This window comes from Gnatocerus cornutus, chromosome 4 (assembly GCF_029298725.1).
Source record: "Gnatocerus cornutus isolate USDA-ARS CGAHR chromosome 4, icGnaCorn1.1, whole genome shotgun sequence".
NCBI lineage: Eukaryota > Metazoa > Arthropoda > Insecta > Coleoptera > Tenebrionidae > Gnatocerus > Gnatocerus cornutus.
In genome coordinates, this window is record NC_142236.1 from 1332915 (window position 1) to 1352606 (window position 19692).

The following is a 19692-nucleotide window of genomic DNA, read 5'->3' on the forward strand; positions in this document are numbered from 1 at the left end:
GGAAATTAGTTTAGTAAAGCACGATCAGCAACCGTTTCAATTTGCTTAATTTTATATATTAGTTCTTTGGTGACGTAGGGGAGAAAGCAAGACGGGTGCGGGCGAGGATCTGAAATATTCAAGGAGTAAAAGGACTTCAACATTCTGAATTAAAAGAAATCACGTGAAGGACTTTTCGTTGACCCTCGAAAGATACTCTTATCAACCCAACCATGCCTTACAAGTGACAGCCTTGGAGATTGCATTTAAACACTTAACTAATACCGTAATGTGGCGTCAGTTTCATTAAACTTCAAATACTAATGACAGACCGGAAAGGAAGAGACAAACTAAATTCATTTCCTTTTTTTATACTATCAATTTCGCTGGACGGAAACGTGAAACCTAATAATTTCCAATTTGTGGGTGCAACTACGTATTTGAATAATCAGTGTTTTAATTAGTCCGGTCGCTACCACTAACCAGTGAAGATAAAAATGAACTTGTTATCCGAGCAGAAAGAGCTCAAAATTTTCCCTTCGCACCGAAGTGTCCTTTATCTGACGTACCGTTGGATCTTTGCCCTTTTCTTCCTCGCCTCCTTGGTCTTCTTCTTCGTGAATGACCACGCCAAATCAACCTCTTTCCAGGCCAAGTGGTTCATCTACGTCACAAACTGGACTTACCTCCTGTGTACCTTTGAAGTGGTTTTAAGTGTCTTCATGTCAAAGCCTCGTCCTTCATGGTACAAGTTGTATTGGGTGAGCAACGTCATAGCTACCGATGGTGCAATTATGATAACACTCATCTACTGGTTGTGTGTTTACGACCCGAAGAAAGACACGCTGGATATTGTCAACTTGTTACAGCACGTGGTTCTTTGCGTGTTGATGGTGCTCGACTATTTCGTCGTCGCTCTTCCCGTTCGTTTCCTCCAGTTTTGGTACCCTCTAGCCTTCTTCACCAGCTACGGAATTTTTACTTTGATCTACTTCGCAGCCGGCGGAGAGAGCAGAAATGGAGATGTTTTTATCTACGGAGTTATGGACTGGAGGCGGCCCGGGGTGACACTGATCAAGTGCGGTTTTATAGTGATAGGAACTGTGGCGGTTCATGGTGTTACTTGGGGACTCCACAGACTCAGAGGAGCGGTGGAACGAAAGCGATGCCAATTGACTAGTTTCGAAGAATTGTAAAGTTTGAAATAAAGATTTGATCAAAGAGAAAGCGCAAAGTTAAAACAATAGCACTATCAAAATCACTCAGATGGAAGCGATATTTAAATTAGACCTACATCTTCAATTAATAAACATGCCGATAGTAGTTCAGGTTGTCAATTTAAATTGATTTAGGACAATCATTTTTATACTTATGGAGTGATTGAAAAAAATCGCGGCTCACTCACATCGTGACTTACTTGTTCCACTTAACAAAAATCTTTTCAGTTGAAATTTTCGTTATGGATGAAGACAGGCAGAAAACTATTTATAAATGTGTTAAACCGGTGTAGAATTTCAGGAGTGCCGCTTAATGAGAATTTTTTAATAAATTAGTATGAAACGTGAGCTTTTACATATTTATAATATTCTCTGGAAGAAGTTGAAGTGCTCATTTCGTGTCGGCACTCTTGTACAGTCGCGGGTTTAACGTTTTAATAGAGATAAATGGATTTTCTAATAGGATCATAGTCTGTTTTTATTATGATGAGTTTTAACAAACGTTCCTGGCCCAGAAAGTGTAGAAACTAACACGTTATGATGAAATAAAATTGGAAAAACTGTACAACTCAATCGTTGTTTTGGATAATCAGAAACTCTCCTAACTGCGTGGTATGTTTGTACAAATAATAAATAACCAGCTAAAATCCGTCAGATTCAAATTAAGATAATCCAGCGTCTGACGTTAACAGCTACAAAGATTTATGATTGTCAATAGACAAATCCACATTAAATAGTGTCGACTGTAAAGTATTCGCTGATAATTTTTCCCTGAGTTAGAATGTGATGTTAATTAAGTTTACTGTTTGCCCAGCTTTCGCCCATTACCACACATCGAAGAAGACGAAATTCTCGCCATTTTCTCTCCTTTTGTTGGGTTCATCCGGTTATCTTCCGCGCACATCTCATAGCTCAGAAATTACAGAAACCTACACGATTAAACAAGCCAATAAATCAAAGAGCGAAAAAATCATGTCAGAAATAAATGCGCATGCATTCCATATAATTACCACCATCCGATAAACTATTAGCAAATTCTTCCACACTATCTGTGCTTTAATAATAAATGCGCCCAACAACTCCCCATTCAATTACTTCTCACGATAAATAAACAACGTTCCGGCGAAAAAGAAATTTAGAAATGGGCACCGATCATTCTTTTGTCTCGGATATTATGTTATGACTTTGGCGGTGAAAGTGATGTTGCGACAATAAAATGTATATTAAAACGTTCACGCAATACAATTTAACGTGACTTATTGTTTTAAGTCGGAAAAGTGGAACCGGTTAGTGGCCTCCGACTCTTTCAACAGAGATGCAGCTTTGCATGTAGCAACGTCTTTGTTTTTGATAGTTTGGCGATGTGCACAAACGACTCGCTTTATTAGCAAATGACGAAGCATTGTTCGCCATCGTCAATCGCAAAATTGCGCAAAAATTACGGCAACTCGGCCTCGAAGCGGATTAATACAATTTTCTCTCGAATTTCCACTCGGCGTTAATTGGCGCAATTTTCTCTACCGCTTACAATTACATATGTGGTGACAATTATCGACTTGTCTTGGAAAGAAATCCGCTGCAGCGTCGTTACATTAGAAAAGAAAACAAAAAGGTGAAGAGAAATCTGATCCTCTACGTTTATCCACCTGTTTATTAAAGAAAAAGGTTTTGATTGTTGATCTAGAAATGTGCGGCCATTAACTACTGTCAATCAAAGTTGAACAGTGTGCACTACTAATTATGAGAGTCGAGGAAAATCGGGAAATTTGGTGTCCTGATTTAGCGTTCAAGTCTCCGCCACACACGACGCTGAAAGTAAGCCGTGTGTGCTTTTATTTGATTTAGGACCCAATTAAAGCTGGCGAAAATTATCTATTCTTTTATAATTATGACATTAATACGTAAATGTATGAGGTTTTCTCTTCCTAAACAGACGTTATATAAAGGTAAATAACCGGACGAAAGAGAATCGATAATTCTGAATAAAAAAAGGCTAAATTGCCTCGCAATTTCCAATTTTCCGGTGAATGGCAAATTTTCATCCGGTTATTACAATTTAATTATGTAGTTACTTGTGTAATCGCATTTTTTCTTCTAGCTTTGCTTTTATTTAAACGCGATGAATTTCATTTTTTCTGTCAAAAATTAACTGCCTGGTGTAACTGGAGATCTGAGAATCTAAAGACGATGAGGAATTGAGTCTTAGTGCTTCGGTAGTGTTGGCAGTACTGAATTTTAAACTCCATAATCCGTCAAAAGACACAAATTTTAGAAATTTTTACTTTTAAAGCAACAAAAATTTTTCGACATTTTCGATAAAAATTCGTAATTTTGGTAATTTTGGTGCTAAAGCAATGAAATTTGGGACAGTTACTACTTATTAGTCGTGTACTAACTCTACTAATTTTAGAGAATTTAGAGCAAAAGACACAAATTTTAGAAATTTTTGTTTTTAGAACGACAAAAAATATTTCGACATTTTCGATAAAAATTCGTAATTTTGGTAATTTTGGTGCTAAAGCAATGAAATTTAAGAAAGTCACTACTTATGAGTCGTGTACTAACTCTACTAAATTTCAGGATTGTAGAGCAAAAGACAAATTTAAGAAATTTTTATTTTTAGAACGACAAATAATATTTAGATATTTTAGATAAAAATTCGTAATTTTGGTAATTTTGGTGCTAAAGCAATGAAATTTGAGACAGTTATTAGTTGTGTACTAACTCTACCAAATTTCAAGATTGTAGAGCAAAAGACCCAAATTTTAGAAATTTTTATTTTTAGAACAACAAAAATACTTCATTTTCGATAAAAATTTCATTTTCCAACCTAGTGAAAAAATAACCATGAGAAAATCGATTGTATGTATCCACCGCCACAAAAATTGTGTTGAGCACTTTAATCAAAATTGAATCTGGTCAACGATCATGTTAACTTTTCATCAGATTTCCACAGTTGTGAAAGCTGCAGTTATCACAATTAAGTCTGATTAAACTCGTTTAATTAAAAATCCATCAGAATATTATCTAACATGCACATGTTCCCAGAACTGGTTCAATTCCCTCCGATGACAACATTAATTTTCCGCAAAGTAATTTGAATAGAGAAAAATCTCAATTTGAATGCAAACATTCCTCACATGCTTTGGCCTATCTCTCCTCCATCAATTTCCTATTCCGTGTAAAAAAATCGAATGTTCTATCAATTATTCATCAAATGATCGGTCCATTTCAGACAGGTTATTGATATTATTCCTCACGACTCGCTCGCTGAGAGATTACAGCCTCGATCAATCTATGATCTATAGCGTCTCGCCCATTTATCACATTAAGATCACAGAAAGCGTCCATGTCTCACAAATCTACTTTTTCCAGACATCCATCACAAAACTTTACGACTGGTTTCTATTATTTTACGAGTTGTGAACGAATTTTGTCTTAATTGGAGAAAAAAGTGTGTCGGTGGATTTATCAATTTTCGACTCCGAGTTTGATCATTCATCATCCGATCCACATGTAATTACCCATAGAACGACTCATTTTTTGAGCATCATGTCTCCTTCATTAATTATTATGATTAGAGAAGCAATTTATCAGTTTTGATAGTCTCATATTTGCACGTGATAATTAATAGCATCCGTCGGTTTTATCAATCAGAAAAGTTTGTCGTTTTTGGCTCGTTTCCTCAACCGAAATTCCTCGATGATAATTACATGCCTTCCTTTAACCTGAATGTATGAATCAGTTACACTTAACAACTACATGCATAATCACAGGTTTCACATGAAATTGTATGACCCAATTAACATAAGCATTACTTAACTTACAGAGCGTGCTTTTCCAGCCAAAATCATATCGATATTGAGAATGACCTGACTGTGACCAAGTGACAAAGAACGGTCTGTTTACTCTTGAAATTTCCACGAGCAACAATGGCTGATAGTGTCGCAACCAGGCATAAAATCAACGGGACTGATATCAACGATATTAATTTCCGATTATGAGATATCCCCGCTAGGTTTGTTCATTATTTATTTTGTCCGCGCTTAAATTGGCTATGCATATTAATTATTAAAATGAGAAACTAATTCCACGCAAATTGATTCGTTTTCAAGAGTTTCGTTTTTTATGAGGATAAAATTTTGACTTTCTTTGCTGGCACCGTTATTAATTTAATTAGACAGTAATGAAAATCGAAGTGGCAGGTAAATGAATTAGTGTGGACACTAAATATGCTTAGATCTTATCAAAGGTGTGACTGCTGGTCGGTGCGCAATTTGTCACTTGTGAGAATTTAATTTATTATCGCTTTTCATTTTAATTATGTTAAAAGTGCAAATATCGTGGATTGAATATTTGGAAAAGTGGTTTCATTGTGATCATAGTCGTATCAGTTTATTTGGTTCTTAAATTCTTAAGTTCTCAATTTTAGATTTGTATTTCGTTATTGCGAAAATTATTAAAAAAACTCAAAACGAAGCAAAAATCTCCTCCACTCTTCAATAAAATTCGTAATTTCGGTAGTTTTAGTGCTAGATCTACGAAATTTTGGGAAAATCCTATATTTGGGTGGTGGATTGACTCTACCAAATTGCAAAAATCTAGAGCGAAAGATTCAGTTTAAAAAAAAACATATTTTTCGGACGTAGCAAAATTTTTTTGACATTTTTTATAAAAATTCCTAATTTTGGTAATGTTGGTGCTAAAGCAATGAAATTTGGGGATGTTACTACTTATAAGTCGTTTATTAACTCTACCAAATTGCAAGCTTGTAGAGCAAAAGACACAAATTTTGGAAATTTTTATTTATAAGACCAAGCAAAAATTTTAGACATTTTGGACAAAAATTCGTAATTTTGGTAATTTTGGTGCCAAAGCAATGAAATTTGGGGATGTTACTACTTATAAGTCGTTTATTAATTCGACCAAATTGCAAGCTTGTAGAGCAAAAGACACAAATTTGGAAATTTTTATTTTTAAGACCAAGCAAAAATTTACGGCATTGTTAACAAAAATTCGTAATTTTGCTAATTTTGGTGCTAAAACAATGAAATTTAGGGAAATTACTACTTGAAAATCGTGTATTAATTCGACCAAATTTCAAGATTGTAGAGCGAAAAACACAAATTTTAGAAATTTTCCGAGCGACAAAAAATGTTTCGATATTTTTGATAAAAATTCACAATTTTTACAGTTTTAGTGTTACACTTACAAAATTTTGAAAAATTGCTATTTTTGAGTTTTGTATTAACCCCAGCAAATTGCAAAATTGTAGGGTCAATAAAACAATTTTTTTATTTTTAGGACGATACAAAAAAATTCCACATTTTTGACAAAAATTCGTAATTTTGACACTTTTAGTACTACATCTACAAAATTTTGGGAAATTGCTATTTTTGAGTCGTCGGTTAACTTCACTAAATTGTAACATTATAGAACGAAAGACTAATTTTAGAATTTTTTATAAAAGGATTGGGCTGTTATTAGAAATTTCTCAATTTCCTAGAACATCAAATTGTCTTTTTTCGGAAGCATTACAATTTCCTGGCGCTTCTGCAGCTTCTGGCAGTAACTTTAATAAAATTTTGCTCGCCATTCCCGGAACTAGTTTTAATGATCCCATATTTAGTCCCTAATCTAAAATTATTCCCAATTAAAGTTTAATTCAAATCGAAGCGTACAATAATATATTATTATGTTCAGTATGTTGAATCATAATCAGCTTGAACGAGCCATGTTGCGTATTAATGAGAAGCTTATCTTTTAATTTCATCGTTGCATCAATAGAGTCAATGATTACAGCTTGCCAAATTTTGAGAAGGAATTCGTGCCTGTTAATTTCGAGTGATAAATGTGCGAAAAATGTCGATTTCCGGTCACGGTTTGTTATAATTCGGACTGGTAGACAAGTGGCAATTAACCTTCTCGTTTGTGATTAGCATAATCGCGTTAATTACTTAATCTGCGTTGGTAGAGACTATCAGCTAACACTTACCCATTAAGTTTCGGTGTATTTAACGCTGGCAAAACGTGATTCCACTACAATCCATTCGCACAATTAAGCGTCAAACAAAGCACAAATTGACACCCACGAAGAGTCCTGTTAAAGCACTTAATTTTATTGTAGCATCAAAAGAAAATTATGTCCACCGGTCGACTAGACCGCCACTGTTCTTTCATTCATGAGATCGGGAAGTTCTTGAGCAATTTATCTCGCATTGACAGGTGGACCTAAAAAATAAGTGGATCGTTCTTAATAAGCTGGAATTTATGGACGCCGTTTTTGTCATTATTGCAAACAAGGGCGAACTTTCCAACACCAGTGCGATCTTTACCTATTGATCGTTTATCGACGCAGCTTCATCTTCATACATCACTATCAGGACCTCACCAGTGCAAGGCGTTACCACGAGTCACGTTGTCCGAAGAAGGAAACTTATGCCGGTGAAAGATCTCGCGGCGCGCGCGACGACAATCAGCTACCGACTGGCTCAAAGAACAGTGGATGGCATACATCTTGCAGACAAGTGGGTCAGTGGAAACTCTCTCCCAGACACCCTTTGTGCCGTATGCGACCACTTCGACGCGATGATAACGCTCCTCGTTAACCACACTTTTCTTCTATTTTGTCCTTTTTCGATTCCTCTACATTGTCTGCAGTTGCCAAAGCCGACAAAGAGTCGCAATCGTCAACAAGCTTAAATATTGCCGTAAAACGGACGGGCCAATTTCCAAATGAAATAAAAACTGGTTTCGACTTTTCCTTAATTGTAATATATGTCTCGGCCGCCAAATAAATTTTAATAAAAATTATTTATAATCCTCCAATGTCTAAACGCAGGTATGCAGCAATAACTCCTTTGAACTTTTTTTCGAAGCGCCATAATCATAACTCATAATAATTATTAGTCCAGGCAAATTAAACATGAACTTCGGAATAATTCGCATACGGATGATTTTTCGTGTGAACGTTCATTTTATTGTTCTAAACAAGTTGTCATAAAAATTCCTAAAATTTGTCTTGTTTGACCTAGAATTTTGCAATTTAAGACAATTAATAAGCAATTTCAAGTTAGTAACCTCGCCAAATTTGATTGCTGTGAGGTTAAAACTATTACAGTTACAGCCCTTAACATCGTTTTTCAAAAGTTTTTGGTTCATCCTTAAAATAAAAAATTCCAAAATTTGTCTTTTTTGGTCTATAATTTTGCGATTTAGCACAATTAATAAAATAGTTTGAATTAGTGACCTCCCAAATTTAGTTGACGTGGCGTAAAAATTACCAAAGTTAGAAATTTTAATATTTTTTTGGTAAATTTTCTGTTTATCTTCAGATTAAAAATTTCTAAAATTTGTCTTATTTGACTTACAATTTTGCCATTTAAGACAGTTAATAAGCAACTCCGAATGACTAACCTCCTCAAATTTCATTGCTGTGGCGCTAAAATTACCAGACTTACAGCCCTTAACATATTTTTACAAAATTTTTTGGTTTATTCCAAAAAAAATTCCAAAACTTGTCTTTTTTGGTCTACAATTTTGCAATTTGGCACAATTAATAAGATACTGTGAATTAGTGACCTCCCCAAATTTAGTTGACGTGGCGTAGAAATTCCCAGAATTGGAAGTTTTAATTATGTTTTGGTACTTTTCTGTTTATTTTGATATTAAAAATTTCTAAAATTTGTTTTGTTGGGCCTACAATTTTACAATTTAACACAGTTAATAAGCAACCCTAAATGAGTAACTTCTCCAAATTTGATCAAAGTGGCGCTCCAATTATCAGTTACAGCCTTTAACATTGTTTTCAAAAATGTTTGGTTTATCTGTAAAATAAAAAATTCCAAAATTTGTTTTTTTCAGTCTATAATTTTGAAATATAGTACAATAGTACAATAATTGTACAAATAGTACAATAATAAGACAGTATGAATTAGTAACCTCTCAAAATTTAGTTGACGTGGCGTAAAAATTACCAGAGTTAGAAATTTTATTTTTTTTTGATAATTTTCTGTTTATCTTCAGATTAAAATTTTTAAAAATTTGTCGTGTTTGACCTACAATTTTGCAATTTAAGACAGTTAATAAGCAATTTTAAGTAAGTAACCTCCCTAAATTTGATTGCTGTGGCGTTAAAATTGTTTTTCAAAAGTTTTTGGTTCATCCCTGAAGTAAAAAATTCCAAAAAAATTTTTTTTTTGGGTCTATAATCTTGCAATGTAACACAATTCATATAATAGTTTAAATTAGTGACCTCCCCAAATTTAGTTGACGTGGCGTAGAAATGACCAGAATTGGAAGTTTTAATATTTTTTTTTGGTAATTTTCTGGTCATTTTGATATTAAAAATTTCTAAAATTTGTCTTGTTTGACCTACGCTTCTGCAAACACAGTTAATTAGCAACCCTAAATGAGTAATCTCTCCAAATTTGATCAAAATGGCGCTAAAATTACCAGAGTTACAGCTCTTAACATATTTATTCAAAAGTTTTTTAATACTAAGATCTATATATCCGTCTATAGTGTAATAACATAGTGATTTATTTATCTAGAACGATAGTTTGAAATATTTAACCAATTCTTTATACACAAAATCACAGAAGTGTGTTTTACTTGTACGAAAATGTTGACTGATGGTAAAATTCTTAATGCATAACAGAGTATTTTAAAAACTTTCCAGCTTTCGATATTTTGGTATCTGTAACTAAATAATCGTTTAGCGGACTAAATAGCTAATTGGCACAAAATCCGAGCCCGCTTTCCCAAATCGTCATATTCAACAGGAAACGCACAAGTGCAATCCTATCCCACTTAATCAAACGAGTGAGAAGGAGCAAGTTAAATTTACGACTTACTACTTGGGTACACAAAAACGTTTTATTATACGCCGAGCAATTAATTCCGAGCATACGGTGCATCATATCGAATATCTCGTGTTAGGATTGCATTGAAGAGATTAAGAAAAGATTAAACCGAGTCTTCCTGCTGCTAAATCAGCCAACCATCAAACACAATATTTATTATTGGTTATACAGGACGTGCGCGAAATTTCAACGGATTGAGATGTACCGAGGGGCAGAAGAGAAAGAAGACGATTTATTTGCATTAGGAAAGTGTTTCAACTGAAAGCGCATTACAATCTCTGGTTAATGGTAACTTGCGTGTGACGAAAATGAGATTGTTTAAGACAGTATTGACTGCCTCTAATGTATGAATTACTTATATGGTTACTGTTTTTTTAGGTTACCTACAAACCCCGAGTTCAAATTTGAGAATCCAAATATTGATATTCGACAGTCTCTTTTCGCTTTCTTCACACCACAATTAACATTTTTATACCGGTCGTTGAACGAGGGTGTCATTCCCATCCTGAGTCATCGATTTTTCTGAGTCAGCACAAAATTTCTTCGGAATGACCCATCACTCGTTTGCGGGGTCAATTTTTTCTCAAAAGTGAGTCTCTCACAAAATTCATTTCAGCTCCAAGTAAGGAGTGTTGTATTTTCGTTAATGACAAGAGCATGACTTTTAATTTTATAGAAATCAACTGGTAATCTCAGGTGAAACGCATGTTTTCTCATTCCTGATGTGAAGTTTCTGGGATAAACGTTTCGTGATAAGACTCGTTATTATCCGATACAAAAGTAAATGCCTCCATATGAGTGATTTTTCAGACGGCACCTTTTATTTCGTGTCTTATAAGGCATAATCACTTCTCTTGCGATTTTAAATTATTGCATTACTCTTTGCGCTCGGGAAAAAGAAATTTTGCTATTGTGCGATTCGTATTTGTTCCGATTACTAAATCTTTCGATTAATTTCTCAACGAAAGTTGGCAGATTCTGACGCGTCTAATTGTGAGAATCTCGTTTCGCCTCTTATCTCCCCAATCAATCGCCGAATTAAATTCAGATCCGCGAAAGCAAGAGCGAATTTAGTCGCAGATCATGAAAACCTCATAAAAATATTTCCAGCATTGTGATTTTATCTCCGGAGATACAAGTCGAGATACGCGTACAAAGAAAGTTGTACTAGTTGGTGGTGACAACACGTCTTCGCCTCCAGTAAATTGCAAACAATAGTGGAAATTTTTATCGATATATCGATCACCCTTGGACCACTGACATTGAAACAATTCGGCCGAATCAGTGGAGGATTTCAGGAGAAAGTTTGCGTGCGCTGAATACTTTTCGCCAAAAAACACGCACAATGGACAGATCAATAAATTTCTTTGGAGTTGCCGGTGACAGGTTTTGATGAATAAATATGTGTTTACAAGTGAGGTTGCCGATATCGCTTTGGGATCTAGTTCTGATTGAAATTGAGATGAGGGATTGGAAAAAGGAGTCGTAAATCAATGGGGGACGTGGGAAGAAGCCAATTATGGAATACGTCGTGGAATCTTATTAGGAGGTGGAGGCAGGGAATGGAAATATTAAATAATATGTGAGGAGGTTCTTCAGGTTTCTTCATTTCTCCAAGATGAGGAATCCCACAGAATAACAGAGAATCCTGGAGGGTCCCAGAAAAAGCTGCAGCGTCTTTTTCAGTACTCTGAATGAAGTCCCGGAAATGTGTAGGATTTTTCTAAATTTGCCAGGATTTTCCAGAAATTTATAAGATTTTTTCTACGTAGAATTAGAATTCCCCCAAAAATTTTTGAGTTTATTAAGATTCCCAGGACTGTTGACATTGTTTTAGTGCTTCAAGGTTTTGAAGGATTCTTTAAAATTTTCTGAAACGCCTTTGAATTATAAGCTATCCTGGAATTTTTTAGAATTTCCGACAATGTTTCGGGAGTTTGCACGATTTTTTAGAATTAACCAGGATTTTCTATTCTCGCCAGATTTTTTTAAAAAATATAATATGATTTTTTTTAGCATTTTCGAGAACTATCCGAAATTTTGTAAAATTCTGTACGTTTTTCTGAGATTTTTCCAAAATTCTGCGTCAGAACTTGATTCTTGCAGGAATGTTTAATAAGTTATAAAACTATTTGGGCAGTTGTCAAACTTTCTGAAATTCTAGAAGTTCCTCCAGGATTTTCTAAACTTTTCTAGAGTATTCCAGGAACCTGTAAGATTTTTTGAGATCTTGCTGAACTTTTCGTGAGTGGAATCCTTCATAAAATTAGCATTTTTTAGCTATTTGAAATTCTTTGTAACTCCCTCAGATTTTTAGAGTTTTTTTTAGATTTTTTAGGACTTTTTGAGATTGTTTTAGTACTCCAAGTTTCTGAAGGATTTCTTAAAATTTTCTGAGATGCCTTTGAATTATAAGCTATCTCAGGACTTTTTAAAATTCCCGACAATATTGCGTGAGTTTGCAGGATTTTTTAAAATTTTACAGGATTTTTTATTCTCCCCAGAATTTTAAAAAAAATACTCTTTCTATGCAGAATTGAAATTTTTTTAACATTCCCGAGAACTATCCGAAATTTTGTAAAATTTTATACGTTTTTCTGAGAGTTTCCAAAATTCTTCCCCAGATCTTGAGTCCTGCAGGCATGTTTAACAATTTACAAAACTTATTTGGACAGTTGCCAAATTCTCTGGAATTCTAGAAGTTCCTCCAGGATTTTTTAAAATTTTCTACAATATTCCAGGATTTTTTATTATTTTTGGGATCTTCCAGAATATTTCGGAACTTTCTAATTTTTTTGGGATATTTCACGACTCGCCAGTTTAGCAGGAATTCTTTCCCTTGGAGAATTAGTCTTTCCTTGTTACTACCTGAAATTCTGTAAGATTTTTTGGAATTTCTGGAATTCTCAGAAATGAATTTTGTTTGTTCCAGCTTTTCCAAGTTTCTTTTTAAATTCCCGACCATGTTCCGGGAGTTAGAAGATTTTCTTAAATTCCTCCAAGATTTTCAATGTTTATTAGTATTAGAATATTTTAAAAATTGTCCTAAAAAGCCCAAGTGAAAATTTATTTAGCATTTCTGAGATTTGAAATTCTGAGGGATTCACTGGATTTTTTTCCGTTTTTTAAGATAACCCAGTGTCTCTAGGATTTTTCGGGACTTTCTCAGAGCCTCTTGGTGTTTTAGAATTTAGTTTCTTCTTATAATCCTAGATAAGAGAATTTTAAGGAATACTAAAAAATCCTGACAAATCCTAGAATATCTTAAAAACTGTAGATAACCGTAAATAACCGCAGAGAAATTATTTGAATCCTAGAGAAAAGTCCAGGAAAATGAAAGTAATTTTTTTTTATGTTTTTTTATTTTTTCCGTCCAATAGATAAGAGCCAATGAAAAAAATGGAAACATTTCATAGCAAATCCAGCGCTCAATTTGTTTTTTGTGCGTTTCTTGTTATCAAAATTCAATGAATTAATTTGTTTTTTTTTATCCATTATTTAATTAGCTTAGAAATATATCCAATAAATAAACAGCCAATGAACGACAAGCTATAAGCGAATTGGTTGTCCGAATCCGTTTTTTATCATAAAAACCACTATGATAAAGACAATGAAAGACAATGATGAATTCTTTTTTGTATTCTAATCCGATTGCATTCACAAAAGGTTCTAAAATGGACATCGGAAGTACATTTCTGAATTGAATTTTGATAATTCTGAATTATCTCATTGAAATTCTTCAAATTCTTTTCGCTTTAAAATGATTATTAATTTTCGACGTAGACTAAAAAGTAAAAAACTGCTCGATGACTGGCACCACTTAATAAAGCGCAATCGAAGCTATCTGAGTAGTCATCATTTTCATTCATTTTTAATAAGAAAGCATGTGGATGGGGCTCGGTAACAATCATCCAAAGCCATATAAATTTGAAGCCACAATCCAAACTGCTTTTTGTGGTGTTAAAAATTTCATGTACTGAAATGATTATGGAAATTGCCCATTTAGCATATTTATTCGTAATTGATAGCTGTAAGTATAATTGTAGGTTATTCGTCACTAATTAAAGACCATTTACGCTCAAGAGCAATTTCATTTTCAACGCTGTGTATTGCACGTTAATTTATTTAGATTAGAAATATAATAAATCTAATCGGAATGATGCTTGGAAAGTACTCAATTTTACGATCTGAGACAAGTCTAATAAAAATTAATTACGCACGGCTCTAACTTAATTAATAATAATTAGAAGAGAAACAATCCAATTAACGACGGAAAGAAGGAGAAAATCAGATCAAGGTTGGTTCATTTTTCACGGGTTTTTTTCAATGGGAATCGAACGAAAGTCCAAGTGAATCATTGGAGATTTCGTACATGTGTGCAAATAACGGATTTTCCGAGTGAAAGTGTTTGAACTTGTCTCAATGGTACTCGTGCAAAGTTTGCTTTGCCAAAAGCATTAGTGTGCGGAGGCTAAACCGCAATTACTTCAATTACACGCTTTTAAACATAAATAATTTCGCTTTCTTCTGACATAACTGTTATTGTTTTTAACGACACCATTGACGAACCATACAAAGAAACTAAAGTGAGACTTATATAATTAACGACGTGTTATGTTACTCTGTTGCGTCAATAAACGAAGAGTTAATATTTTTCATTCTCTCCCGAGGGTGCAGACCCTCCTTTTAATCAAACTGATGGAATTCGAGCCGCACATGCAAGAAAATAGAATGTATTTTTGTTTCCGAAAATAGCACCCGCTCATACACCAGTCGAGTTCCATGCGAGATGCACCGCAGCCCCCCAATGGCACAAGTGACTGTGTTTCTCGTCTCTTTGATTTGCTGCAAACTCTTCCAAGCGGAAATGATTAAAATCGGTAAGTCACCCCGGCAACTTCCTCTCTCTATTCGTTTCCTCAAGGTGCTATTTTCGACGCCGGCAACCAAATCAACGAAAGAGCGTTCCATCTGGCTATCGAAGAACTCAACGAAAAATGTTACGATCGTACCATTTCTGGTTTGGTCGAGTATATTCCACCCAACGACCCATACAAAGCCTTAATAGCCACTTGTCGTCTTGTGAGCGACAGTGTTGTTGCCATTTTGGGGCCTTCGACCCATCAAAATTCCCATATGGTACAAACGGTGTGTGACGACAAAGACATTCCTCTTTTAGACGTCCGATGGCTTAACTATCCTTCAATGCCGATGGTCAGTTTTTATCCGTATCAAAACGTGATGACTCAGGTTTACATCGATTTGCTCGAGGTTTGGGACTATAAAAACTTTGTCGTTTTGTACGAAAACGACGAGAGTTTGAGAAGAGTCGGAGAATTGTTGAAGTTTTATGATAATAGAGGCTACCAAATGCTCGTCAGGCAACTGGATAAATACCATAACGGCAACTACAGGTGAGTTTGATTCCTAGTTGGCGGAGAGCCAACGGTTTCCACAACTAAAGCTGCGAAGGATAAACAAATTCAATCGTTTCAGTGTTTGTGGCAATTTCTGATACGATTTTTGTTTGAAACGAATCCAAACATCTGTAGGATTGGACGATGATGGATGTTAACAGTTATAAAAGAAGTTTATGACAATGAATAAATATAGATATTACAGAGCGGGAGTAAGTTTAGAAATTCTGGCCGCGGGGGCTTGAGTGGGAATTGTTCAATTATACTTGAAATGAAAGTGTCAAATTAAAATCGGGCGATTTATGGCCGCGCTCGAAATTCCTTTTTTATTATTTAAATTCGAATCTCGATAAAGAATCTTTGGTATTCTACTAAAAGAGTGAGAATCCTATCGCGATTTTTGCCAAACCCGAGAGAATATTTACATTGGGGGACAGATGGCGCCAATAAAACTAGAAGTTTACCACTTCCGCTCTGAATTCCGCAGTTTAAAAATAACTACTTCTACAGGGATGTTCCAGAACTCGCGATCCAGAGAAAAAAGGCTTATGAAGGCTACTAAAATTTTGAAACAAAAATTTTCTAGCTCAAAAAATTCTCGAGTTAAGACAAAAAAAAAACGGTAGCCAATCCGGAAGGTGAACAAAAATTGAAAATCGGTAACTATGGATAAATACTTTCGCCTATTGGTCAGACTCTTGTTGCCTAAGAAATTGGGATGGCCTTTTACTCCACCTCTAGAATAAGCTTTCGGGATTGGTTGTTAATTTTTTATTCTTTCTCGAATATTATTAAACTCTAAAACTCAATCAAAAATCAATTTTTGTTTTGAAATTTACCATCTGTATTGCTGTCGTATGACGTGATGACTGTCAGGAATTAATACTTGATTTTCTCTTTAATTTTCTTGTGATTTTGTCTAATTTCCCTTCATTTTCTTGTGATTTTGTCCAACTTCTTCCGATTTCTTTGTGATTTTCTTTTCACTTCCTTGTGATTTCGTCGAACTTCCACTGATGTCCTCGCTGAATACCTTGCAATTTTGTCTAATTTCTTCTGATTTCGTCTAACTTTTCCTGATTCCTTTGTGATTTCGTCCGACTTCTCCTGAAGTTCAAATAATTTCCTCTAATTTTCTAGTGATTTTTTATTGAGGACATGATCCTGGTCAGGGGTTAATAGTTCTAAAAAATGGCATACACCCAACTTCCCCTGATTTTCTCGCTATTTCGTCTAATTTCCCTTGATTTTGTCTAACTTCTCCTGATTTCTTTGTGATTTTGTCTTACTTCTCCTAATTTCCTTGTAATTTCGTCTAATTTCTCTTGATTTTTTTGGGATTTTGTCTAACTTCTCCTGATTTCCTCGCTGAATACCTTGTAATTTTGTCTAATTTCCCCTGATTTCGTCTAACTTCTGCTGATTTTCTTGTGACTTCGTTTAACTTCCCCTGATTTCTTCGCTGAATACCTTGTAATTTCGTCTAATTTCCCCTGATTTCGTTTAACTTTTTCTGATTTCTTTGTGATTTTGTCTAACTTCTCCTAATTTCCTTGTAATTTTGTTTCAGTTTCCCTGATTTTCTTGCTATTTCGTCTAACTTCCTCTGATGTTCTAGTGATTTCTTATTAATGACAAGATGACTTGTCAGAAAGAAATAGTTCTTTAAAATGGCGCACACGCTATGGGTCATGAGTTCTGGGACACCTGTATAATCAGATTAAGTTATAAATCTTCGTAATTCTAATTTCCGCAACGAATTAATTAGACCCACCCTGAAAGAAGTCTGGCGCTCCGGAGCGACTCACTTCGTCCTGGACTGCTCCATCGAAATCCTCGAAGAAGTCTTCCTTCAAGCCCAACAAGTGGGACTCGTCACCAGCAAACATTTCTATTTCGTCACAAACTTGGACCTGCACACCCTGAATTTGACACCGTTTCAATACGCCGAAACTAACATCACTGGGGTACGACCAAAGAGACTCATCCAGAGAGTAATCTTAGAATTTTAGCTCCGTTTCATCGATCCGGACTCTCCGGAAATTCGATCATTATCCAGGAAACTGTTCCAAAACGAAAACTTCCAAGACGAGATTTTCGAGTTTATAACCGCGTGGAAGCTTCAACTGGAAACTGCTTTGGTTGTCGATGCTGTGAAGATGTTCGGGGAGGCTTTAAGTCGACTCCCGAAGAACTTCTCGGTGCCTTCAATCAATTGCTCTGATAGCAATTCGTGGAAATTCGGGACGACTCTCACTAATTTTATTAGAGGGGTGAGTGACTGCTCCTGAGGTTTGTCTTAATAAGGGGTTGCAGATGACGTTCCCGGGCATTACTGGAGTCATCGAGTTTGACAATAAAGGGTACCGATCGGATTTCGCGCTGGAAATCTTCGAGTTGAAGGAAGGCGGCGCCACGAAAGTCGCCAATTGGAGCTCCTCCGAAGGTCTGGTTCTCAATAGGTTTGTTTCTTCAGCGACTCCAGCACCTCCAGAAGGTAGTTTGATCAACAAAACCTTCACTGTGATAACGTGCTTGACTGAACCTTACGGAATGAGAAAAGAGTCTGCAGTTCCTCTGTACGGTAACAACCGGTACGAAGGTTTCGCCATCGACCTCATCGACGAACTCTCCAAGAGACTCGGCTTCAACTACACCTTCATCATCCGCGACGATAAAAAGAATGGTGAATACGACGAAACCACTAATGAGTGGACGGGGATGATCGGAGATGTCATCTCTGGGGTAAAACCTCCCCACTGTTAAACCCCCTCATTGTCTTTGTTTTTCCAGAGAGCCGACCTCGCCATCGCTGATTTGACCATAACTTCAGAACGCGAAGGCGCGGTGGATTTCACAACCACTTTCATGAACCTCGGCATCAGTATTCTGTACAAAAAACCGAAGAAAGCAGCTCCAAGCTTCTTCTCCTTCGCCGACTCCTTCGCTCTGGACGTCTGGAAACTCCTCGCGGCTGCTTTCTTTGGAGTTTCCATTGCACTCTTTATAGTCGGGAGGTTTTCACCCAGCGAGTGGCAAAATCCCTATGCTTGCGTCGAAGAACCGGAGTATTTGGTCAACCAACTCAGTCTAAGAAACTGTTTTTGGTTCATGACCGGAAGCTTGATGCAGCAAGGATCGGAAATCGCTCCAATGTAAGATTCGAGTTTTGATTGAACAGTCCTCTAGGTGTGGTTGTAGCTCCATTCCAGCGAGACTCCTCGCAGGCTTCTGGTGGTTCTTCACCCTAATCATGGTGTCTTCGTACACCGCGAACTTGGCCGCTTTTCTCACCACGGAGAGTCCCGACGCTGCTTTCAACGACGTCTTCGAGCTGGCCCAAGTCGCCGAGAAAAAAGGGATTAAATACGGAGCGAAAATTAACGGATCCACTGAGAAGTTCTTCCGGGACTCTCAACACATCGAAGAGTACAAAACGATATATCAGTACATGAAAGACCACGAGGAGGAGGTGATGGTTAAAGACAATAAATTGGGGGTGTTGAAAGCCGACGAAGAAAACTACGCGTTTTTCATGGAGACGACGTCCATTGAATACGAGACGCAAAGACGTTGTAACTTGGTGTCGGTCGGCAATAACTTAGATGAGAAAGGCTACGGAATTGCCATGAGAAAAAGTGAGTTCTTCAGGACTAACTGACTTAATTTAAGCAGATTCTTCGTACAGGTGGGCCCTCAGTACTACGATTTTAAAACTGCAAGAGGACGGAGTTTTGGCTAAGATTAAGAGGAAGTGGTGGGAAGAGCGCAGAGGCGGTGGACTGTGTCCAGTAAGTTCACTCCTGAGGGAGTTAATGTAGTGTTCATTTTCACAGGACAACGCGGAGAAATCCACCGAAGCTACTCCTCTCAACCTCAAGAACGTCGAAGGCGTATTTTGGGTGACAGTCATTGGGACGCTCCTATCGCTCATCTTCGTCTTCGTGGAAATGTTTCTTCACGTCATGAGACGCTCGCTGTTGACCAAAAAATCGTTCAAACTCCTATTAATAGAAGAACTCGAGTTCTATTTTAAAACCTCGGCGATGGTAAAACCTGTTCGCGAACACGAGGAAGCAAGCGAACAAGAAGAGAGAAAACCGGAACCTTATGGATTCATCTCCAAAGAGCGCTTAACTTAATTTGACTTTTCCAAGCTCGTTTGATGTTGCCATCACTCGAGTTTGTGCATTCTTTTTGCATTTATTTATATTT

At 36.1% G+C, this 19692-nt stretch overlaps 2 protein-coding genes across 4 annotated transcripts in view; one reads left to right on the forward strand and one right to left on the reverse strand.

The window, feature by feature from the left end:
- Positions 1-7697, reverse strand: part of Sb (serine proteinase stubble) — a 38289-nt gene extending 30592 nt beyond the window's left edge. The window contains exons 1-2 of one of the 2 annotated variants that reach the window (XM_088034427.1): positions 7532-7697; positions 7192-7427 (exon numbers count right to left, since the gene is read on the reverse strand). In XM_088034427.1, the coding sequence (XP_087890553.1) occupies positions 7192-7195 (4 nt within the window). In that variant the 5' untranslated portion in view covers positions 7196-7427; positions 7532-7697. Of the gene's footprint in view, positions 1-7191; positions 7496-7531 lie in introns of those variants that run through there. The other variant, XM_088034428.1, reaches the window with a different exon arrangement.
- A 6308-nt stretch (positions 7698-14005) lies between these two features.
- On the forward strand, positions 14006-19636 carry LOC148175753 (glutamate receptor ionotropic, kainate 2-like). Of its 2 annotated transcripts, none has more exons than XR_015769888.1 (9): positions 14006-14940; positions 14985-15474; positions 17246-17444; positions 17490-17750; positions 17794-18222; positions 18271-18632; positions 18679-19115; positions 19166-19268; positions 19314-19405. XR_015769888.1 is itself a non-coding variant. In XM_088033638.1 (9 exons), the coding sequence occupies exons 1-9, from the start codon at positions 14850-14852 to the stop codon at positions 19617-19619; spliced, it is 2691 nt and encodes an 896-aa protein (XP_087889764.1). In that variant the 5' UTR covers positions 14006-14849; the 3' UTR covers positions 19620-19636. The 2 variants fall into 2 exon arrangements, 1 of the variants encoding a protein (XP_087889764.1); XM_088033638.1 differs by having other exon boundaries at positions 19153-19268; positions 19314-19636.
- The last annotated feature ends 56 nt before the right edge of the window (positions 19637-19692 follow it).

Bases quoted from the DNA above. Each gene is read 5' to 3' on its own strand.
- LOC148175753 (XM_088033638.1), top strand. From the start codon at position 14,850: ATGCACCGCAGCCCCCCAATGGCACAAGTGACTGTGTTTCTCGTCTCT. The intron at 17,445-17,489 runs GTACGACCAAAG...TTAGAATTTTAG, and splicing joins CCGAAACTAACATCACTGGG to CTCCGTTTCATCGATCCGGA. The intron at 19,116-19,152 runs GTGAGTTCTTCA...TAATTTAAGCAG, and splicing joins CGGAATTGCCATGAGAAAAA to ATTCTTCGTACAGGTGGGCC.